The 25442-nt window shown below is 34.8% G+C and overlaps 1 protein-coding gene across 1 annotated transcript; it reads right to left on the bottom strand.

Moving 5' to 3' along the window:
• Positions 1-656: 656 nt before the first annotated feature.
• Positions 657-2509, bottom strand: LOC128920545 (uncharacterized). Its single transcript, XM_054228135.1, has 5 exons — positions 2392-2509; positions 2179-2325; positions 1775-2106; positions 1386-1662; positions 657-1326 (listed from the first exon to the last, which is right to left on the bottom strand). The coding sequence occupies exons 3-5, from the start codon at positions 2096-2098 to the stop codon at positions 875-877; spliced, it is 1053 nt and encodes a 350-aa protein (XP_054084110.1). The 5' UTR covers positions 2099-2106; positions 2179-2325; positions 2392-2509; the 3' UTR covers positions 657-874.
• Positions 2510-25442: the final 22933 nt, after the last annotated feature.

The following is a 25442-nucleotide window of genomic DNA, read 5'->3' as shown; positions in this document are numbered from 1 at the left end:
ACTGAGTGGTTTTCGAGTTACAGTTGTCACCAGTTCAAAAACATAGTTTTGAGAAAAACACATTTTAAATTTCACACTAGCGGGTTGGAGTGCCCGAGCGCTCTTTACTATTTGACGCATAACTCGAAAAGTAATTATCGGATAAATTTTCATTAAAGATTATATTACCATATTTTCCAGAGAATATTTTTAAGATATTACACTTAACAAAAATGCAAAAAAAAATTGATTTTTTGAAAATCCTGATTAACCCTTTAAGCAGTTAGGAAGTACACTGTTTTCTATATAACTCGTATAACCTTCCTTTCACCTCACTTTATCGCTTCAGCTAGCAGGAAGTCTTTCAGTCTACTTCTTTCTGCTAGACGACCATATAAACCAGCGAGTTTGAGCATAGCACGGGGCACTGTTGTAGCAAATACTTATACATTTATGTTAACAGTAGAAGTATTTGAGATTAACAGTAATTGCTCTTGATTCAAATGTAATCGTATTTGTTTTATTGTTGTGTTTAACACCCCCTCCCAGCTCTCTCCGCCCACTTCCCTATGCACAGTCAAAATTTCAATATCAATTTACTTTTTTCATAAAAAATATATTTTATTTGAAAATATACAGAGTAAAGTTTACAAAAGTGACAACTACTACTACACTGCTTTCATTAAGATTACAATTAAAATCATGCTTGCTTGCGTGATTTCGAAACTTATACAAGTTTTGAAAATATCTATTGCATTTCTGATAAAGGCATAAATACTTAAAAGTAATTGGAGTTCGATGTAAAATCTTAAGATGGTTAAAAAGATTTTCAAATAATATAAATTAAATTCCGCATATAGAGCAAGAATGTGTGGGTCTTTCTTCAAGTGCATTTTTATTGAACATTATTTAGCTTGTTTAAAATATTTTCAATTTTGGGAAATTTTTCCTTAGAGGAAATATCATAAATATATCGTTGAAGGAAAATCCACACATATTTGCTCTTTACGGAATATTCAATGTTGAATACAAAAAACATTTTTACAACTAAATCTATAGCCCTAATTAGGCTACCTACTTTATATTTAATGTTGTCAACACAGACATAGAATTTCTTCAAGTTTTGAGGACTCTCACCAACAACAAAAACTCTAGGTTGCAGTGTTAATCCCTCGTTGTGAGCGCTTTCATTTAGCTCGTCAAGTTTTTGCTGGAAGTTATTAATATTTATAAGATGCACCATCATATCCATTTGTGCATCTGTAATGGAGGGCTTTATGTTTTTATTTACTCTCGGCGGTGTTATTACTGCATGTAGTAAGTTTATAAGATAATAATGCCTGCAATCTAAATAAAAAAACTGAAATTAATAACAAAAATCACACAATAGCAGAAATCGACATTACTTGCATCAAGTGCTCCAAGCATGGCGTCGTAATACGTCAGGTTCAGTTTATCCACAATAATGCGAACTATTGCAGATTGGTCACTTTCTTGGAGGCAACCACAGTTTTCGTACTTCTTTATTATGTCGTTACCTGCTACTGTTTCTTTTAAAACCTCTTCGACGTTGGGTTCGTTGTTTGGGGATGTTGAAGGTGTGCTTGCAGAGCTCAGCCAGCTTCGAATGGATGAAAGGTTTGTTATAGTTCTATCACCACTACAGCACGTGAGCATATCGAACTAGAAAGACATTAATATAAATAATTTATAAGCATGTTATAAATGTGTGCGAAACCCTCAATGTGAAAATTTAAACGGAAGTTACGCCGAATTTTTTAAATGATTTGCTTACATTATTTTCTAAACGCCATTTTTGCAAGCTGTACCGGAACTTAATTTTGTCCGCAATTAGTTCTCTGGCATTAAAAATTTCGTCAGTGTCGTGGGAATGGATCATCTGCAAAATTGCTACACTCTTTAAACCACATCTATTGAACTGTATCAATGCATTTGACGACAAATCCCACGAACACAATAAATTAATTAACTGTTCATCACTATCCAAAATTACTACGGACTCATTGTCGACATTTTCCGTTGTAGGGGACTCATCTCCCAACGGACATTGCTCGGCAAATAACGACAGCTCAGTTGATGGTATCAACTCCTCACTCATAGTGTAAACTAAAATGCACAAAAATTGTTTTTAAACACATATTTTTGTTGAAATAAATGTGTATATAAACCATAACATACCTGCAGAGTAGACTTTTCGCAAATGTCGTCTTTTATATAAAAAAAATCTATGGAAGTCCCTTTTAAACAGCCTCCGTAAGCAGCGGGCGATGCGGTAGGCACACTAATGCAAATGCAAACTATGTAAGCTCCTTTTGCGCAGCTTCACTAAACGCGAAATGTCTTGATGTAATCACTTTCACTTAAATTAATACTTTCAGCACATATATTTACCTATAAAACCCAAATTAAAGTATTTGCGCACGCAACACGTGTTTCTGTTAGAATGATCGATGGAAAAATGTAAGCGTTCCCTGTCATCGTATGGAGAAACAGTAAAATTAAATGCGAAATGGTTGTGACAAATACTTTTACATTTAAAAAACTGTAATCAAAAGAAAATTAAATACGAAACCTTTAAAACAACTATTTTTATATTAGATTTTAATAAGATGATTTTTAAAAGCACAGCCGCTTTTGATTCAAAAGTGCCGCATTTAAAAAAAATATTTGAATCAAGAGCAAAGTATTTCCATTAAGAGTTTTGCTGTTGAAACAAATACTTTTGTTTTACTGTACTTTAACTGCAAAAAGTATTTGATTTAACTGCGGGGTTTTTTTTCAGTGTACAAAACTGTGTCATATTTCAAAATCCGACACGCTACAAGTCTTTACTTTCTAAATATTAATTTTTCATTGTTTGGGATGATCTAAAATAAAAGAGGGTTAGAAGCTCGCTAACTGTGGCTTAACTAACTGAAGAAATTTAAAAAGCTGAAAATTAAAAAAAGGAATTTAAGGAGCTGCCACCTGTTTTAAATTTTGTTATACTCTCGCAATAAATTTGCTAAAGAGAGTATTATAGCCACGCCCACAAAATGCCGAAACCCTATAAAGTGCCATAAATAAAGTTATAAAAGTAAAATTTGGTATCCTTACAACAGCATAAAAATAAGTGAAACACTAAATTTCACAAAAAAAAATGGCAGAAAAAACCTGCACTAAGATTAAAAAAAAAAAGAAAAAATGGGCGTGGCCCACTTATGGCTCAATAACCATATCTCAAGAACTACTCGACCGATTTCAATGAAATTCGGTATATAATATTTTCTTGATACCGTGATGACACGTGTGGAAAATGGATGAAATCGGTTCACAACCGCACCCATTTTCCATATAACTCAATTTTGAGTTCCAACTGATTCCTTCACTTTGTAACGTATACATTAGGCTTCATTGGTTCCTAATGTATACGAAATAAAACTCTACACAAATGCTGTATATGATCTGTGGCATCACTTGTGAAAAAATTGTCGAAATCGGACTATAACTTTTCAATACCCCAGATATCGAATATGAAGAACTCAGTGACTTATGGTAATTTTTCACCGAAAATATCGGTAAATCTCTCAGATATCTTAATTTAATTCAGAGGGAATCTTTTTCTTTTCATAGTGTATCTGTGTGCCAAAAATTGTTAAAATCGGCTCATAACTTCCCCCAGCTCCCAGTTTTATTCCGCATATATTGGTTAATATGTGAGATATCTTAGCACAATTAAGTGAGCGTATATTATTGTATGTGTTGTAGCTTGGTGGTGAAAATGAGTAAAATCGGTTCAGGAATTACCTCAACCTTATGTACTATATATAAATGATTTTCGTTATTCTATTGAACTTTATGCCGAATATTTGGAACAAATTGTATTCTATCTTAATAAAAATATTCCAATAAATTGCGAGAGTATAAAATGTTCGGTTGCACCCGAACTTAGCTTTTCCTTACTTGTTTACTTAATAAATTAATAAATTTATTTTAGCATAAGCAAAGATTTATTTCTACAGGTCAGCGACTTCAAAGTTTGTCCTCAAATATTTTAATATCAATAGTAAAATAAAATATAAATCAAACGTCAGCAAAGCTAACCATAAAACGAAGCCAAAATCAATAAAATTTTAAATCAGAAAAATGCGCTGCCAACCCAAATACTCAGCTAATTCACGTGGAATTAGAAAATAAATTTGTGTTGCCACTAGATATACAAGCATAGTTAAATCTAGTATATGTGCTATTTTTGTGAACACGCACGCAAATTCTTTGGAATGTATTCAGGTGTGTGTATGTGTGTTTGACGCCGGTACAACGGTGCTGAGCGCCATACAAACCGAATCCTTCGTACGTGCTGTTGAATACTTAATTGGGAATTTGTTGCAAAAGCAACATAACAGCTGAGCCGGTGCATGGCGGCAAAGTTGAATGCGAAAGCGATTAGGTAGACAAATCAACACAAATGCAACAACAACAACAACGACAATAAGTGAATGCCACATATACTGCACATACATAGATATTTGTGGCAAGAACACATGTATAAGTGTTGCATGTGGCATGTATAAATGCATGTTGCAAGTATATATATATATGCATGTGGCAAGCGTAATACGCGTACATATGTTGCAAGCAGCGACTTACCGTTATAAACATGTGGCAATACTATGTATTTTCCTCTACATGTGTGTGTTGCACATGAAGTTGAGGCAGACACCGTATCAATGTACTGCGGTTGCACGTCATTCATGGCATACATGCAGACCAAAATTTGCTTAAATATGTAGGCTTTTTAACTGTATATATGTATGTACATATGTACATATGTTTATGTAATCACCCATGTACCTAGTGTGGCACATAAAAGTCGTTGCAAGACACGAGTGCGGAATATTCAATTGTGGTTGCATGATTAAAAGGACGTGGGAGGCAGGACTGCCTTGCGCTAACGGTAATGAATAACTGTGAATATACAAATTGAACCATATATATACATATATAACTGTGTATGTATCTATGTTGCAACAACGAAAATTTCCAATTCGGCAAAGTCTGGCAACGACGACGACGACTTCACTTTGTCGTGCTTACCACAAGCAACCTGAAAGGCGCTATGCTATGACGTTGCTGCATGACGTGGCTAACGTGTGGCATGATTGCTACAACGCTGACTGACGACAAAGTTGTGGTTGCAACATGAACGGCACATTCAATCACAACAACAACAACAAAAGCTTTTGCGCCACTACACGCTGTTGGTTTCTGTGTCAGTCGCACACCGCATTGCTTGCCACATGGTCAATGGTTGCAAGTAGACGGCATGCGGGTAAGCGGCAGTAAGGAGGAACAGACGGACGGGTCATAGCAAGTGACATGAGGTAAGGCGTAACAGCACCAAGACTTACTGAAACAACAACAAAAACATTATGCAACTACAACAAACACATTTTACAACAACAACATGCGCATCAGTCATCGTGCTGTAGCAAGCAGTGGGCTACAGCCAACAGCCAAATACACGTGCAAAAGTTGACTTTTATAGAGTCGCAATCACAATAAAGGAGTCTATTATCCTTTTTATATGCGGCAAAGGAAGTCAGTGGAAGGATCGATATCCATTAGGAAAATTAAAATTGTGGCAGAGGCAATGAACGCAAAACGTAAACGTGCTATGTACGTGCAACAACAACAACAACACAACAAAGGGATACATACACATGCAGAAGGTAACACTAATACATACATAGAGATACTATATATACACACACACACATACTTATATACTCATACAAACTCACAAACCGCCACTGTCGCCAGACCAACCAATATGTAAACAAACACCCATACATTGAAGCAACCGCCAAAGCTTTACATGCACACACACAAAGGCACACATATACATATATATACTGATCCATATACATATTTACTCATACACACATACATATATAAAATGAAATTATATCCCCCGTTTATGTTAGCATTTTGTGTTAGTTGTTGTTGTTTTTGGTTTTATTTCCTCTCTTTTGCGGAATTTGAATTTAATTTCGTTTTCAACGACGCGTTACAACATCGTCTCTCAGTCGGCTTGTCTGTCTGTCAGTCAGTCTGTCTATTGGCTCACTATTTATGATGTGTAGTTGAAAGGCTGTGTGTTTTTTGTTGTTGTGCTGTCGTTAGTCGCCTTTAAAGCATTTAATTTTCAGCTTCGCACAATTTTTTTTTTTAATGTTGCAATACACAATTTCTTCTGAGCCTTGTTGATGTTTGTATTGCAGATTAAATTCTGAATCTGTCTTTAAACCTATTTTCGATTTATTTACAACAATAGTATTTTTATTTTTATTTAAATATTTTTTTGTGAAATCGTTTCTCATAAGACCTACTTCTGTGATCAAGAGATGTCTCTAATTGTTTTTAGAGACTTAAGGGGTAGTCAGGATTTTCGAAAATTCAATTTTTTTGTTTGCATTTTCTTTAAGTGTAATATCTTAAAAATATTCTCTGAAAATTTGAAGTCGATCCGATAATTACTTTTCTAGTTATTTGACAAATCACAAATAGCGCTAGGGTATTCCAAACCGCTAGTTTGAAACTTTAAATGCGTTTTTTTCCAAACTATGTTTTTTTGAACTGGTGACAATTGTAACTCGAAACCCGCTTAATAGATTCTAATGAATTTTATACAGCTTTTAGAATACATAATCCTCGCCCGGACCGAGGCCTTTTCTTTTTTTCAAAAATTTCGATTTTTTAAGATCAACTAACTGTCGATTTTCTCCCGAAAATCTAGAAAAACATTTCCTGACGCCGCCATTTTGTTCATTTTTTGAAAAAAAAAAAAACAAGAAAGCTGCAATCATGCCCAGGATTATCTATTTATAAAACTAAATTTTCTTATCCGATTGATTTTAGATGAATTTCCAAGGACTTATTATTGTCAAGTACCTTTTTTTTGGAACTGGGAAATTATATATTTTTTTTTTAAATTTTCGTGACTTCAAGTCAAATCATTGTGTAAAAATGCCATATTATTACCTTTGTAAAATAATATGATTTAATAGAAAAAAATACTGAAAACTCTAATGTTTTCGTGTCTCTGACTACCCCTAACCAACCCTTATTTTTAACACTCTATCTTCAGACTCACGATCTCTATGCCAGCAAAACTCTTTCTTTCTAAAAAAATATTATTATTTTTCAATTAGCTAAGAAACACTGTTTCTTAACCTTCTTGGTCTAAATATTAATCAAATTCCACATTTATGGGGCCATATCATATGAAATATATATTTAGTATCTTTCTTTTTTAGGAAATTGGCAACTCTGTTCAAAGATGTGCCATATTCATTCCTTGTTTATATATTCAAAATCTTTTTATAGTTAAAGCTCGTGGTACCACCTCGAAAAATTCAAAATACAAAGCAAAAAAGTCTATATTTCAATGTCGATAAAATACATTAACACTAATTATAAGCACAGTTTTAGAAAGAAAAAAAAATAAACCAAAAATAATTAATAATAATCAACCGATAGAGAAGGAGTCTTCCTAGATAAAAATGTCAAGATTCCAGAAATTCTGAGAACATCATATAGGTATAGAAGAAAATGAAAAAGTTAACACATTGGATCTCTAAGATTATTGACAGAGCCCCAGCGACTGTCAACTACCTAAGGACGTTCACTCACCACTTGGATCTCTTCATACCAGAATTTAGATAATTTAGAAAGTGGAATCTATAGAGTATACGATATGCGAGATGTTTATGACGTTTTTAAAAGCCCAGATGAGGTGGCAACGTCGTTTCGACCAAGTCCAGAGCTTCTTTTAATACCAAACTTCTTCATAAGATTAGCCACTCAGTTCTATTGCAATCCGATAACGGTCCTTCCAGCTGCTGTCGCTTAGGACTGTGAGATTAGGGTCCAAAAGTTACCAAAGCTGCCTAGCAAAGGCGATCATCCAAGCACTTCCTCCTTTAATGACCACCATTCGCCAAACAAGGGTTAAAATACCTCGCTAGGCACACCTTCGGCGAACACCACAAAGTGTTTGGAATCGATATTGGCCTGCTTAAGAACTTTGTCTCAATTACAAAGTCCAAGCGCTTTGTCGAATCATGAGGGTCTTGACGATCCATTAGGAGTATTTGGATGCCACAAAGTACAATCGAATCTCTCTAAGTGAGACTCTCTGGAGTTGATTTACCCCTTGACTTAACCTGACCAAACCTAACCTAACCTAACCTATTGCAATGCTTCTTAAAACTTACGATCTTAGAATTACTTTGGATTCGAAAATGCTAGTCATGTTCTTAGGCAATATTTCCTTCATGTCAAGGAAAAGTATGCGGCTTAAGATACCCCCTTACCAGTGTAACCCATGAAAAATTAGGTAATTTTCGTGAATTTTTTTAAAGACAGTACTCTATCGAATGTTTCCAAGCTTTTTGGACATAATGAGGTGTATTTTCAACTATATTTTAAGATTTTTTTTCACAAAAATTTTGAAAAATAACGGAGTTATGGGCTGTCTTGAGAGGAGCCATAAAAAAAGTTCCCCAACTTCTGACATGATTCCGGTATAAAATAATAAGCATTGATAGACAACTTCTGGAACTGGATGTTTCGACTTTAGCGTTATTTAACATATTTCAAGATTAAGATGAAAATTGAAAATATAAAAAGATATAATAAAATCAATGATTAATACGGTTTTCGAAATATTTCGACTGCAGCGCCATCTATGGGAAATATTTGAATATTTTTTATTTCATATTCCATTAAAAACTTAGACGAACAAAACTATGTTTTTTCACATTTTTCTTCTCAATTTCTACTTTACTCGTCGAAGGCAAATAATCTCTGATTATGTCCTTAGCTTTCCTGGAAATGTTATCAGTCGGTTAAACGAGTTTAAATATTCATAAAAAAATGTATATCCACAAATTAATAGATTCAACTATAAATATTAATTCCATATTATTATGCAATATTTCATTATTCCTCCAATTCTTCAACTTTTCGCTGTCACACAATCTATTTTTTTGCGCTCACTCATCGCTTTTGCTCTAATACTTTTCATTGGGCATTTCTCTTTTTTTACTCTTTCTCTATTTTTTTCTCTTTTTCCAATAGTTTTATTGTACATTTTGCGCTTTGTGTGTGTGACGTTATGTCCGTTTGACCATCGAATGTTGTAACATTTAACGGTAACTTTTGTTCAACACTTTTCCGTTGCTTTTTTCGATTTTTATTGCTTTATTCCATCACATTGCTGCTATGACCGTTATTTACACATTTACATACATACATACATATACAGTTTGTATTTGTTATTGTTATTTTTGCTGCTGTCGCTCACCTGCCATCGTCTTTTTAGACATTGCCTGCCACACTGTCCATTCGTGCGCCAAATTCAATCCATCAAATGTCAAAAGTGCACGCCATGCTTACGTTCTCATGCTTTTGTGTTGTTGCCAACAACTTTTTTGTTGTTGCTCACTGGTATACTCGTATACTCGCATATCCACGTACGTTTATAGATAAAGTGTCACAATTGACTTTCATTAAAAAGTTGCTAGTCACATTTCAAATTGTGTTTGTAATTTTAAATGTTACAAAAGCGAATTCGAGCAAAAGCGAACGGTAAAATTTCATAAGCAACTTTTTACAATTTGTTTGGCAGTGATTTTTATGATATTTTTTATGATTTTGTGGTGAAATGGAGGAGTAAAGAGTTGGTGTAAAGGAAGTGCATATATAGAGAGTGTATTTGGAGGTGATATAGCATTTAAAATAGAGATGGATTTGCATATAGGAAATTTAGGCCAACAAAAGAGCTTTGATTATCTTTCCAATTCATTGTATATCAACAACTTATCAATGATTTGGTATATATTATAAGATAATTTACTTAAAAACTCCTCAATCATCCTGAAACAAATGTAAATTCAATAATTCACAATATTTGAAGCATACTTTTGTGGGCTAAGACTTTGGTTGAAATATTAAATTTACCATGAATTCTGTTTAATTTTTCTTTAACCTTTACCAGCTGTACTAGATTAACGTTTTTGCGTATTTTCGCATTGTTCTAAAAAATGTAATTTAGTCTACCCTCTTCAGTGGTCATCTTTTTAACAACCATAAAATTACACAATTCTTCAAATAAACGTGATTTATTGTACAAGAGAGATTAAAAACCCAATTAGCCGAAATTTGACCTCTCGAATTCTACTACTTTCCGATTAGAAATAGAAAGATTATATGGTGGAATATGTAATTTTGCTTAGGATGGTGCTGTTCCTACGGTACTTGGGTGCCAATTGCTTTATCGTTTAATACTATTTTTGACATGTTCATCTGGAAACCAATTTTTAAATTGCTTATAAGTACCTCTGAAAACTAAAATGAAGTTGGTAGTTTACGAGTATATATTAAAAATTGTTCAGTAGGAATCATATTAAGTTTCTCCCAGAACTGAATTGAGGTAAAGGGGTTTTCAATAGAGACGCTACAAAAGTAGATCGATAGGGACAGCAAACGACGCCCGCTTTCTGAGATTCCTCTCCAGTAAGGTTTGCCATTTCATCATGGAAAGATATACGATCCAACAACGAGTCGAAATTATAAAATTCACTGCCGAAATTCGTAGTCAGTGGCCTCAACTTTAAGAGCGCTACGTCCAAATTATGGTCGTTCTCATTTCTGGATGAATGGCTTCGGTAATAAGCAAAATATGCGTTATTGGTCAGACAGCAAGTCATACGTACTCCATGAGTCACCATTGCATCCCGAAAAAATTACGGTTTGGTGCGATTTATGGACCGGCGACGTCATTGGCCCGTATTCCTTCCGTTATGATCAAGACCAGTACCGTGAATCGCTATCGCTCAATGATAACTGAATATTTTTGGCTCGAATTGGATGTTATGGACTTGGACAACCAACACAGCGAATGTCACAATCGATTTATTGAAAACCAACCACAAGGTGTTATCTCGCGAAACGGCACAGTCAATTGGGATCGGTCGTGCAATATGACGCCGTTAGATTATTTCCTGTGGGACTACGTCAACTCTATGGTCTATGCCAACAGGACTGCGACGATTGATGAACTTCGTACGAATATCGATCGTGAAACTGCAGTAGTATCGGCCGATTTATGCTTGAAAATCGTCGAAAATTGGGGTTCAGCATGTAGACTTCTGCAAGCATGCTCGTGGTGGTGGCCATGCAAAAGAAATCGAGATCCATACATAATGGCGTCGAATGTTCTTTTACATTAATAAATGATTGGGATGATTGCAACCCCAAATTGTGTTTTGTTAAAAAAAAACTTTTGTACCGCTCTTGTTGAAAACCCCTTTGTATGGTGCTCAGAAATTTTAAACCATTAGGTATTATATCTCAAAAACCTTTTCTGCAACGCAGATTTCGGTCAAGAAATTCGCTAGTTCCGGTTCAAATGTATGTGATGACGACTTCAGCTCTTCCACAAAAGTCACTTTCCATAAAGATTCGAATTCCTGGGACTGGGGCATCCTTATATGGGTTTATAAAAGTGAGGGCAACACGTTTTTTGTTAACAATTTCTAAAATAAGTGGAAATATTGTTTCAAAACTTTTCAGATGTATAACTTTCTCAAATGCTTTCTTTTTGGTACCTACTGATGTTGTGGAATTTGGCGGAAATAGAGTCTTTATTTCTTTATTTTTTTCAAGTAATTTGAAACTCTGGCAAAATATATTTTTAAATCTAAGAAATCTTAAATCTATTTGACATATGGTTTCTATTCGATATTTATTATTTGCATATAAATTGGAATAATTGTGCTTTTCATAGAGGTTGCAACTCTTTCGAAATATCGAAACTTGAAGCTAACTTGATTTTTACAAAATCGTCTTCCTTAACTTTTGAAAGAGGTGTCAAATGTTTCAAATGCTCTCGTTTTGGTAGCCATTTAATGATATTTAAAGTAAAAAAGGCCTTTACAAAATTCATTTTTTGAAGAAGTTGGCAACTCTAATTAAAATAGTTTTGGATCTAAGTGGACATAAATATTTGTTTCACCGATTTCAATTATTTTCTGACATATTGAAGAAAATTGTATTTAAAAAAACAGGTGGCAACTCTTTCTAAAATAATCAAAATTTACAATAACACTCTTCCAGCCTTAATACAGCTAATCCGATTTAAATATCTGCAAATTTATTCAATAATTTCAGTTAATATAGTCCACTGTAGACTAAATAACTCAAATCTAATTCCAAGCACTCTTCTAGAAAGAAAGCTATTAAGTAAAAAATATTAGCAAAAAATTTGGCAAAGCAAACTTGTTCTTGTCTCATAAATATGCAGAAGCCATTTAATTGAACTTGACAACCAATTTGATTTTGCTAGATAAAAATAAATTGCTAACTTGGTATAAAAAAATTCACATAAAACTTGAGTTATTAAGCGCGAACCACCTGTTGGATTACTAGAAATACCGAAATAAAAAATCTCGCTCTCATTAAATCAAATTTTGATGTCACCGCCATAATAAAAATGCAAAATTTTTTTAATTAAAACACCGACATTTTGATTGGAACACGCTTAAGTAAACTGCGGAAAAATTGTGTGAAGAATTTAAGTAGCAAGAAGAAACGATTTTTAAGGCAAAAATTTAAATAACGAAAAATAGCGGTAAATGGAATGTAGCATATAATATTATATACGTATGTATATATCTATATTGCTGCACATTCCTGGCTGGCTAGCTGGCGCAACAGGAATTTTGAGTGACATGTCCTAATTTTAGAAACACTTTTACCGGCAGCCATTTTGCTAACAACACACACACACATACATACATACATGCACTATGTGGCAACAACAGTAATGCTAGTGACTGTGGCAACATTTCAATTAACCCAATTAATGGACGAACCTAATTAAATTTTGAGCACGAACAACAACAACAACAACAGCAACTACAACAACACTAAAAATTACGACAATGAAAGTCATCGACCATATAGCCAATGAATGCCACCACCAAGCAGCCAGTCAACTGACGCGCTGTATGTAACGGCAAATTACAATAGCAACAACAACAATAACACAAGCGATAACAACATAAACAAGTAGATATAATAAAAACAAAGTAATGACCACTAGAACAGCTGATTTGGAAATTAAGCGAGGAGAAATATATAAATATATATACATATATACAGTTATACATATATACACTAAATAATATATATACATAATGTAACTGCATATATTTATAATACATATCTACATATATTAATTGCCTTCCACAAGTGAAGTTGACAGCTGCTCGCTCGTATGAATATATGGCCGATTGGCTGGCTGGCTGACTAACTAACAGTATATAGCAGCACTCCTTGTTGACAGTAAATGTTCGTTGTCGTTCGATATTTCGGCGTCCAAATAAGCACTCGAGTGACGCTGTCAAGGTCCAATGCGAATGACCTTGAGACGCAGCAAAGGAAGCTGACGGACGCGCAGCGACCAAAGTGTTATTACACAAATTCGTTGTTGTTGTTTTTTATCGCTGCCGCCGCCATTGCTGTTGCTCATTAACCACGTCATTATATTGACTATAATTGTCGAATTTCGGCGGGCGAGCGTTGGACAAGTAGTGACTAGGCAGGCTAATTAAAGAAGCGCAAGTGATAATAATTGTATTGAATATAATATTTAAATTAACAACAAAAAGAAAAAAAGCGATAGCAAAAGGAAGAATTTGGTAGAAATTTTTTTTTTAATTTTAATTTTAATTTTAATTTTAATTTTAATTTTAATTTTAATTTTAATTTTAATTTTAATTTTAATTTTAATTTTAATTTTAATTTTAATTTTAATTTTAATTTTAATTTTAATTTTAATTTTAATTTTAATTTTAATTTTAATTTTAATTTTAATTTTAATTTTAATTTTAATTTTAATTTTAATTTTAATTTTAATTTTAATTTTAATTTTAATTTTAATTTTAATTTTATTTTTAATTTTAATTTTAATTTTAATTTTAATTTTAATTTTAATTTTAATTTTAATTTTAATTTTAATTTTAATTTTAATTTTAATTTTAATTTTAATTTTAATTTTAATTTTAATTTTAAAATTTAATTTAATTTAATTAATAATTTAATTTTATTTTTAATTTTAATTTTAATTTTAATTTTAATTTTAATTTTAATTTTAATTTTAATTTAATTTTAATTTTAATTTAATTTTAATTTTAATTTTAATTTTAATTTTAATTTTAATTTTAATTTTAATTTTAATTTTAATTTTAATTTTAATTTTAATTTTAATTTTAATTTTAATTTTAATTTTAATTTTAATTTTAATTTTAATTTTAATTTTAATTTTAATTTTAATTTTAATTTTAATTTTAATTTTAATTTTAATTTTAATTTTAATTTTAATTTTAATTTTAATTTTAATTTTAATATTAATTTTAATTTTAATTTTAATTTTAATTTTAATTTTAATTTTAATTTTAATTTTAATTTTATTTTTAATTTTAATTTTAATTTTAATTTTAATTTTAATTTTAATTTTAATTTTAATTTTAATTTTAATTTTAATTTTAATTTTAATTTTAATTTTAATTTTAATTTTAATTTTAATTTTAATTTTAATTTTAATTTTAATTTTATTTTTAATTTTAATTTTAATTTTAATTTTAATTTTAATTTTAATTTTAATTTTAATTTTAATTTTAATTTTAATTTATTTTTAATTTTAATTTTAATTTTAATTTTAATTTTAATTTTAATTTTAATTTTAATTTTAATTTTAATTTTAATTTTAATTTTAATTTTAATTTTAATTTTAATTTTAATTTTAATTTTAATTTTAATTTTAATTTTAATTTTAATTTTAATTTTAATTTTAATTTTAATTTTAATTTTAATTTTATTTTTAATTTTAATTTTAATTTTAATTTTAATTTTAATTTTAATTTTAATTTTAATTTTAATTTTAATTTAATTTTAATTTTAATTTAATTTTAATTTTAATTTTAATTTGATTTGATAAATGAAATTATGCAACTCGTCTTTAACTCGCTTAAATGGTGGCAAAACGAACAAGCAACTGGGTTAATTGAAGTGTGGTTAGAAAATTAATCAATTTTACATACCTTTCCAATGAAATCTCCATATACCATATGCCATAATCTTCAACTGTATTACATGTTGTTGTTTTCAAAATTATTATTTTTTTAACAAAATGGAAATACCAAGTCGAGAACTGGTAAATCGAAGACAGAACTTCTAAAATGTGTATGTTTTTATTTTCATTAAAATGATCTGAAGGCATTTCGCTAGATGGCGCTGTGTTTAATAATTATAATTTTAGTATTAGAAGTCGATATTTAAGAAAATATTCGTACTTTCTATCGACGAGTAGAAAATTCTACCAAAAAACGTGGGCTAGCGACCAGATATTCGGAAAACTCGAGGTTGTGGCTATAACTCTGTGAGTGGAATGGCATAAATTACCAAGAAAATATAAAATAAGGAAACATTTTCTTCTATTAGTAGCCAGACAAAGTAGTTCTGACAAGAAAAAGTTTACACTAATAATAAACATTAGTCAATCAGAGATGATTTTGGGGTCAAAATATGTGTCGAACTTATAAAATGTGTAAACAAAAATTGCTATTGTTGTAATTATACGGCAAAATTTCAAATCGCCAAACTTTTCAAACGAAATGTGTTCATTATTTTCAAAAAAATTCAACTCTGATTTACAAACCTACAAATTCGATGAATTTTTGACGATATTATATATGCTAAACCAAACTTCCGACTTCATATATATAATCAACATATACACACTTCCATATGTATTACATTGCCTAGTTCCATCTCAACTAAGGCACCTAACAAAATGGCAAACTCCTCTTCTGACACAAAATAAAGCACAAACTGTGCAACAATTCCGCCTCATTAAAAGTGCATGAGAACTGCCACAACACAGTACAAGAGCTATACGAAAAAGAACAGTCTCAAACAACAACAAATACTTTGGAATTTTTTTTTTTTTTTTTTTTTTTTTTTTTTTTTTTTTTTTTTTTTTTTTTTTTTTCGCGGGAGAGGGGGTGGAAAATGCCTACCGCATCATCAAAGCTGTCGTCGCAGCAATGGTATGTGCCACTCGCAGGCCACTAAAAACCCCCCCTCTAGGGAACCGTCGCCCACCCTGGAACCGCTTTCGCATTACTTCAGGGTGGCGTTCCATTTTTCTCATAGAGAGACTTACGTCTGCGCACCTGCGTCCAGGTCCCGCTTTTTGTTACGTAGCAGATTCGCTACGTATTTCTGGATAATATTCCAGTTTTCGTTGCTCACCAACATGACGCTGACTATATTGTCCGCGTTTATTGGCCCAACCAGGTCTTCGACGGCGGTGCGTTCCTGTTCCCAATGCACACATTTAAAGAATGTGTGTTCAGCATCATCTTCTGTCGCGTCGTTGTATAGGCAGGACGGCTCTTCGACTTTTCCCATTCTGTGGAGGTACTTTTTAAAGTATCCGTGCCCAGATAGCAGCTGTGTTGTGAAGTAGTCCACTTCTCCGAATTTGCGGCTTGTCCATGAGTTTAGATCCTTTATGAGTCTGGCCGTCCATTTGCCGCGGCTATCATTTTCCCATCTTCGTTGCCATGCTAGTATTGTATCCTTCTTTATTTGTTCTATAGCGCTCTTGTTGTTTGGACATACTGTCTTTAGTTCCCACAGCTTTTTTCTTTCGTATGCTAGGAGGTCAATTGGGACGTTTCCGCTTATAACTAATATTGCGTCACCTGGCACTGTCCGATAGGCGGATGCAACTCTGAGGGCTGCGGTGCGATGCACTCTAGCCAGTAATTTACGCCGATTTTCCCTTTTTAATACGTCTGCCCAAACCTCTGCTCCATATAATAAGACGCTAGTGGTTGTCGACATTAGGAGCTTTCTCTTTTCTGGGGTGGGCCCTCCTATGTTCGCCATTAGTCTGCTAAGCTGGGATGTTATTTTCGCTGCCTTCCCTGCGGCGTGCTGGATTTGTGCCCAGAAAGTTAGTCTGGGGTCCAGTCTTACACCTAGGTAGTTCACTGATTTTCGTGTCCTCAGAGTGTCCGTAGTAGTTTGCATACTAATTTCTAATGGGATGTGCTTATTTGTCAACAGTAGTAGCTCTGTTTTTTCTGTTGCCAGTTGGAGGTTGTGTGAGTCCAGCCATGCTTGCGTCCGTATCATGACCTGATTCAACTTTCTTCGGGCTTCTTCTGTGTCTCGGGCTGTGATTACTGCTGCGATGTCGTCTGCGTAGCCAATTAAGAACGATTCATCTGGCATTTCGAGTTTGAGTATATCGTCGTAACTAATATTCCACAGGTCTGGGCCTAGGATGGACCCCTGGGCTGCTCCTGACGTGACCGCTATTTGTCGGGTTCCCTCTTTTGTCTGGTATACGAGTTTTCGGTTGCTAAGATAGCTCCGCACCACCGTTCTGAGGTAATTGGGGATCCTAAAACTCTTTTCTAAAGCGTCGATCATATCCACCCATCTAGCGCTGTTGAAGGCATTTCGGACGTCTAATGTCGCCAGCAGAACTATTCTTTTGTATTTATGGCATCTACGCTGTGCGGCTTCTACACTTTCAATGACGCTTTTAATGGCTCCTAGAGTTGACCTGCCGGGTCTAAAACCGTGTTGTCTAGGGGAGAGTCCACCAGCTTCTCCGATAGCCGCTTGAAGTCTAGGTTTAAGTAGCCTTTCGTAAAGCTTTCCCGCTGTGTCAAGCATGCATAGTGGGCGGTATGCTGATGGCAAGTTGGGGTCTCCTTTTCCCTTGCTGATTAGGACAAGTCTTTGTTTCTTCCAGACTTCGGGGAACTTTCCAGCTTTGAGGCAAGCATTGTACATGTTCAGAAGTACTGTCGGTCGTTCTGTAGCGATAATTTTAAGTATCTCTGCTGGGATTCCGTCCGGGCCAGGTGATTTGTTATTCTTGAGCTTGCTAGCGGCTAGTTGCAGCTCTTCGAGGCGGAACTGGGGGATTTCCGAGAGACTTATACCCTGTTCTGGTTCCTCGGCTCTTCTTTCGTGTGTAGGAAAAAGCACATTTACAATGTGGTCCATTTTGGCAGCGCTTAATTCAGGTGGGTTAGCGCGGGCTCCGATTTTCTTCAATACTATTTTATATCCCAGCCCCCAGGGGTTTTTGTTTATATCCTCGCGTAGTTCTTCCCATTTTTTCTTCTTGCTTACTTCGATGGCGTGCTTGAGTTCCTTTTTCGCCGCTTGGTAATTCTCGGCTTTTTCGGATGCGGCTCCTCTGCGTCTGGCTCTCGTATACTCTCTGCGGAGACGGAGGCATGTGCGTCTTAGAAGGGCAATATTTTCCGTCCACCAGTAAACTGCTGCTTTATGTTTGCGGTGTGAAGTTTTGGGCATTGATTTGCGACAGGCACGAGTGATATTTTTCATTGTGTGCTCGACAATTTCCATTGCATTTTTTGGAGCGCTGGGTGAGGTTTGTTCGTCTAATTCGGAAATGAGTTTTGACGGGTTTAATTTTAAAACATTCCACTTTCGAGTGCCCTTGTTTTTTCTGATCTGGTTAGAGTTAGTTCCGGTATCAATCGAAAAAGAGATGTACTGGTGATCACTGCCCGTGTAGTCCTCTAGGACTCTCCATCTCTTTATTGTGCTTGCCATACGTTCTGACGATAGAGTAATGTCTGGAGTCGTTTCCTCGCATCCCGGTCTCCTAAACGTGGTTGCATCGCCTATATTGAGTACTATTAGGCCGAGCCTCGCGGTCATTTCTAGAATACGCTTGCCTCTTGAATCAGTGTTTGGCATACCCCACTCTATGGCTTTCGAATTTAAATCTCCGGCGATGATTAGGTGGCCTTCTATAGACCTAGCCGTATCTTCAATATTGTTGAGCTTGTCCTGGAATTCTTGTATACTATCGCTTGGCGTCAGGTAGCAGCTAATTATTGTGAAAAGGTCGCATCTGGCCCAAACGAAACCGTTGCCGTTCCCTTTATCTACAGTATTTACGTTGCTTGCAGGGGGTATCCATATAGCAGCTGTTGAGCTGCTATCTTCTAACCAGGTTCCGCCTCCTTTCTTTTTGTACTGTTCGCTTATGATTACTAAGTCGTAGCCGTTCTCCATAACCATATGAGACAGTAGTGCATCAGCAGTTTTGCATCTATGCATATTGCCCTGTAAAATATTCATTTGTTCGTGCAGTTTCTATATACAACGCATCTTGCGGAGCCCGGGATGTGGTCAACTTGCTCATGTTTCGCCTCTGCGCAAAGGCAGCATGATGGGGGCTTTGTGCACTCTTTGAGTTTGTGACCTGGTTGGCCGCACTTTATGCAAATACCTTGCCCTCTCCTGTCGGGTCCTTTGCAGTCCCAGGTTAAGTGTCCTGGTCCAAAGCAGCGGAAGCATCTTTTGGTATTTTCTTTTAGTCGCAACCTGCAGTTGACCCATCCAATTTTAATGCGCGCCTGTCGCATAAGTATGTCAGCTTTATCGTTTTGAAGGGTTATGTATGCCCTTACTTGCTCTCTTGTGTTAGGAGCGGTTATATTTATTTTATATTCTTCGCTGTGGTCCTGAAGTGCTTCTTTTACAGCCTCTGCTACTTCATCTTTCGTTGTAAAGGAGTCAAGGTCTCTGATCTCTATAGTGGCCTTTGGTTTGAGGTCGGCAACGGTTGCTGTTTCTTTCAGGGTGTTCTTGAGCGATTCACAGAAGTCAGCTTTTGCGCTTTGTCCCTTCTCCAACTCCAATAGTAGCGCTCCGGTTCTTGTTTTGCGGATACCTTTAATCTTAACCTCCGCTTCTTTCAGGTTTACCTTGCTGCGTATATTTTTGAGCACCTCGGCGTAGCTATTACCCTCTGCCGGTTTAATGAGCACAGCCTCCGATTGCCGCTTGATCCTGCTATTTGTTCTCTGGTTTGCAGCTGGGTTCTTCCCTTTTGTACTTCCTTCCGTATTCCTTGGTACTTCAGCTACTTTTTCTCCGTCCGTAGGCTTTCTCTTCTTTTTTGGCAAAACAGTTTGCCACTGGTTATCGTGTTCGCTTCGTGGTCGTACTGTTACTCGAGGTTCCGCGGGGCTTGTCGCTCGTCGCTTCGAGGTGGTTGGCTCTACGGTCGTGGTGCGTTTACTTAGGTGCCCTCGCTTTTGGTCTCTTTCCGCGATAAGCCAATTTCTGCGGTAACTCTTGATTACGTCAAAAAGCTCATCTAGTTGCGCCGTTCCGTTCTTGACGTCCATGCTGACATTCTTCTGTTTTGCCATTGCCATCTTCATTATTTTCACTATGCCCTTACATTTTTCTAGGGATTCCTCTTCTGCCCGTCTCATTTGAGTTATGTACTCTTGTTTCGGTGAGTTTTGGGTGGTGCGGAATTCTTCTGTGAGGTTTGCTGGAGTGCTCTCCCCTTCGGTGTGCTTTGCGGGTGCGGCTGGCGTAAACTGGGTTTCCCTTGCGGCTGCCATTTCTCCAGTCCTTTCTCCAGCTTTGTCTGTCTGTTTTGGAGTGACAGCGAGAATAGGGGATCTCAGTATCCTGCTGGCCCTACGGAAGACCGCGCAGTATTCCTCTTCTTGTCCATCTTTGTTTTGTTGTGTTTCGTTTTGTTCTTTTTGTTGTAGTTTTTGTTGTTGTGGTGTGTTCATTTTTATTTTGCTAAAGGGTCTCCGCTTCAAGCCGCTATCTCCGCACGTTGTACAGTTGCCCTATATGAACCCCGTGGTTATCTATGCAAGCAGGGAGGCCACGCGAGGGTTGACACAAGTCCTTATGGGAGCTTATGTTCAGAGCCAGGCTCAGGCACAAATCAGGAGTTCGTCTCAACTGAACCTGTACGACCAAATTAATGGCGACATGCATTGAACGTACTTGAAGACCTGCCAAGGTTTTAACGAGACGGAGATGAGCGCAGCATTAGCCTGCCAGCCATTTCGGTGAGATTTCACTCTCCCCTACTAAAGTGGCAGAATGCTGCTCTCACCAGCCCTTTGTCAAACTAATCCAATCCGTGTATCCAGTATACCATAATCAGAATCTTACTGGCCTCGATTCTGATGGGCGTTTGCCCAGTGCTTTCGACAGCGTCTAAGCACATTAAAGTGCTAATCGCTGGGTTGCTCCCACGTTGCTTTGTTGCCTCCCTCTCATGGGTAGGTGCTCCCTCGATGCAACCCCGGTGGGGGTTGTGGATGCTTAGTTAGAGGCGGCATCTATTCGCCTCTTCGCCGGAGGTTCATTGGGCGCATGAGGCTTTTTAGGCCAAACCCTCTTCTCCTGCAGCTCTTGGTCGGGGACTGCGTATTCGCAGCTAACCTATTACATAGGTCATTCACTATCCGCCACCTGTGACCCCGGTGGTAGCCTGAGCTCGGCCCCACCAAATGATAGTCTAGTAAGCGCTGGTGCTAGAGAGGGAGAGAGAGAGACACAGTGTAAGCTTGCTAAAAACCACAAAAGCAGACAAAATCAAAAGATCAATAATTATAACGTTGTTGCAACATTGATGGCAGTTAACCACACCACAAGACACAGGCGGCGTACTATGCAGAGAAATTTCTTGCTGTGGAACAAGTAAGATCAAATACGAAATTATATATTTAGGTGAATATACATTTGTATGTATATAGGAGTCTATATATACATACTTTTGAGTTTTCTTATGATAGCGGAATATACCCAGTAAAGAAAAAGAGAATTACTCTTAAATTCATGAATTTAGGGTCCAATGTATAAATTTCAGTATATTCACCCATAGTCCAACAGAAAAGAAAAAAGTAATAAGACGGCTCTTAGTCTTCTTAATTATTAATTCTTTATTCAGAATCTGTGGTTTGAATGGTAATAAAAGCATTTCCCAAAAAAATTAAAACCAAAATAAATTTAAATAAATTTTGTTGAAACGCCACAACATTACGACGATGGAGACTCCTCTGAGTGGAATCGTTCTAACAGCTTATGATTTTTTTTAATTGTCAATGAACATTCACAGGATCCGTACTCAAATTATACAATATTGTTTATTTTTGTTCCTGAGTTTATTAAAGAAGAATCGAGTTAAAGAGACTTCTTAGTTAGGGAAGGTAATTTTTATAAAATCTGACTTCTATTGTCAATTCAAGAGTTCGAGTAATGGAGAACTTAGAATTACAGAAGTTTGAGTTATCGAAGTTCAACTGTATTTATTTTTTTTAAATATTTGTTTCCACTTTAAAAACAAAACATTAAAAAGACCAATTTCATTAAAAAATATATAAAATAAAAATTATTAACTGATCTATATTCACATTGAATATCTATTTGGTAAATGGAAAATGAACTCTTAAAATTATTATTTTTTTTATATTTTTTATTTTGTTTCCTAGTGTATTTTTATCATCAGTGTATTTGTATAGAAAAAAAGTTTGCATTGTTCTTTAAATAGTTCGCTGGTGCGGAAAATTGTTAACACCCAAAGCGTTGCTTTATAGCAATCACACCACGAAAGCGTACACTTTTTTCGATATACAAATATATAATAATGCATATACACATATATTTATATATACATACATAATATTATACACACCAACACATAAGCTATGAAAGGCGAAAAGAACTCTCCATAGCCAACAAAGCCCATAAGGAATTTTACGAGCGCAAGTGTAGACGTTTAGAACAGAGGGTGTGTACATTTGATATATATACACACACACATACATACATACAAAAGCACATAAATACAACAAATACAACAAGTGCAACCATTTTGTACGAAGAATGGCAAACAGCAAAGCTTTGCAAGTGCCACAAATGCTACGAAAGCGTAGCTAAGGTGAAGCACGCACAAACAAAGGAGTTTGGAGGCAACAGCAACAACAAAAACAACTAAAAAGCAACAGCAATAAAGCGATGCAACAAATTGATGCCGAGTATGAACACCATTTTGATTGTACTTTGCTTGCACGCAGTGCTGCCATGGATGCAGCAACAACGAGTGCCTTAAAGCAACAACAACAAGCAACTTAAATCAAGAACAACAACAACAACAAAAAAATGATAACTTAGTTGCTGCAACAGAAGCTGACAACTCAAAAAAGAAAACAACAACAACATCAGTTTAAGAAGCGCCGCACTCATATCTAGCATCAGCTGCTAGTCTAAATCTATAATACTAACAATTCACGCAGCGGCAACTCACTGAATATTCTATGTGACTGCATATGTATGTGCATGTGGCAGCAATGCAAAATCTGTCGGAGTGAAAATTTTTTTTAAAGCAGCACATCTTAAAGCAGGATACCAATTGCGCAATGCGGCGCAAGTTGTGTTGCACGTTGATATTGTGCAACATACCACATGTATATGTATGTACATTTCTATGTATGTGTATTTGTTCGTCGAAGATTATGCCCGCGACTGTGACTCGGCCAGCCAACACGCGCAATTAACGCCACGAAGCGGCAAACTTAAATGATAGAAGATTTTTGTTTCGGTTTTTTTTTTTTGCAGCGCACAGCGCCCATTGGCGCGCAATGGTGTTGAACAGTGGTGTGGTGTTGGGGAAATTTGGCTATAATTTGAATTTGTATTTGATAAAAGAAATGGAAAAATGTTATAATGAAGATCCACATTGACCTCCTTTCTTAAAAAATAATCAAAAATTTTCGACTATTTCAGCAACTTGTTGGTCATAAAACAACAAAAAATGGAACTTTACGCTTTTCTTTAACTGGCCAAAAGCCAACTTCGCTCAATAAAATTTTGTATGAACTGGTAGTTCTAAAAATCGCATTTAAGAACCCGTCCACAGATTAATCTTACTTTTTGAAGGTTATCTCAGATAGAAAATTCAACCTGAAAATTTTATATTTATTTTGATATTTTTTCCCCAAGTTTTATTTATTAACTCTTACCAGAGAATCCCTGGAAAGGCTCAATTTGGCTTGGTTTTGAAACTTCGCGGAACAAGCACAGAAAAGAGTGAAATATCATTCTTACTTGCAAGATTTTGTTTCCAGAACTCCCACTTAATATAGATTAATGATAATAAATAATAAAGTGATAAAAAGCAGTGAAGTCAGACTGGATTTTAACATCTCTGAGAGTGAGAGTGGTTATCTCGGTTATGTAATGTAAGACTATAAGGCTATGACTTTCGTTAGATGACTTCAATGATAGTTAACAGTTATTTTGGGTCTAGATAACCGTAACAACAACAAAACCGGCCACAGCTAAAGTAAATAAAGATTAAGAAATGAGTACAAATGAAAGAAAGCTTGTTCCCACAACTGTAGGGTCGATATAAACGGAAAGTATCCATATACTGTCATCACAGCAGTACTCTCTATAACCACTTTACGTAAAAGAGTGAATATCTTCACACTAAAATTGAATTCATACCAAAAATTTATATACGACACTCATTTTCATATCGCTCATTTACATGAATAGTGTCACAACTCAAAAAAGTCGATTTTTCAGGAGAACGTTTTAAAGTTTTCATTTATGTACATGTTCTGAATGTACGTTTAATTTTACGATGAACTTCTTAAAATTAACGGAGAATGTTATTTGAAATGAGTGTATACAAATTCTCTAGACAAAACTGGACCTCAACTGCGGACAAGAGTACATAAAAGATAGTTCTGATTTTAAATTAATTTTTATGATTTTGTAGTTCACATTTCTTTTTGGCACGTAAAATAAAAAAAAATATTTCCTTAAGGGGTTAGGGGTAGTCAGAGACATGAAAAAATGAGAATTTTCAGTAATTTTTTTGCTATTAAATCATGTTATTTTACAAAAGTAAAAATATGGCATTATTATACAATGTTTTGACTTAAAGTCACGAAAATTTGAAAAAAATATTATAATTTCCAAAGTTATAGCTGTCTGTGTTGACACAGTTTCAAAAAAGGTCCTTGCGTGGACAATAATAAGTCCTTGTAGATTCATCTAAAATCAATCGGATAAACAAAATTAGTTTTATAAATAGATAATCTTGGGCCTGATCCAAAGGATTTTTTTTTTCAAAAATTAACAAAATGTGGGCCTTAGGAAATTTTTCGATTTTTAAGATTTTCGAGAAAAAATCAACAGTTAAAAAATCAAATTTTTGAAAAATAAAACCTTTGGATCAGGCCTGAGTTTATTATGTATTCTAAAAGCTGTATGAATTTCATTAAAATCTACTGAGCGGTTATCGAGTTACAGTTGTCACCAATGTTATATAATTATAATTATAATTGTTATAATTGTTATTTGTCGAGAAACTCGAAAAGTAATTATGGGATCAACTTCAAATTTTTAGAGAATATTTTTAAGACGAAAATTCCAAAAAAAAAAAAAAAATTTTGAAAATCCTGACTACCACTAACCCCTTAAAGGAAATATCCAAA

The sequence above is a fragment of the Zeugodacus cucurbitae genome, chromosome 3 (genome assembly GCF_028554725.1).
Source record: "Zeugodacus cucurbitae isolate PBARC_wt_2022May chromosome 3, idZeuCucr1.2, whole genome shotgun sequence".
NCBI classification, from domain to species: Eukaryota; Metazoa; Arthropoda; class Insecta; order Diptera; family Tephritidae; genus Zeugodacus; species Zeugodacus cucurbitae.
The sequence above is the reverse complement of the archived record's forward strand: the minus strand, read 5'-3'. Positions and strand labels throughout refer to the sequence as shown.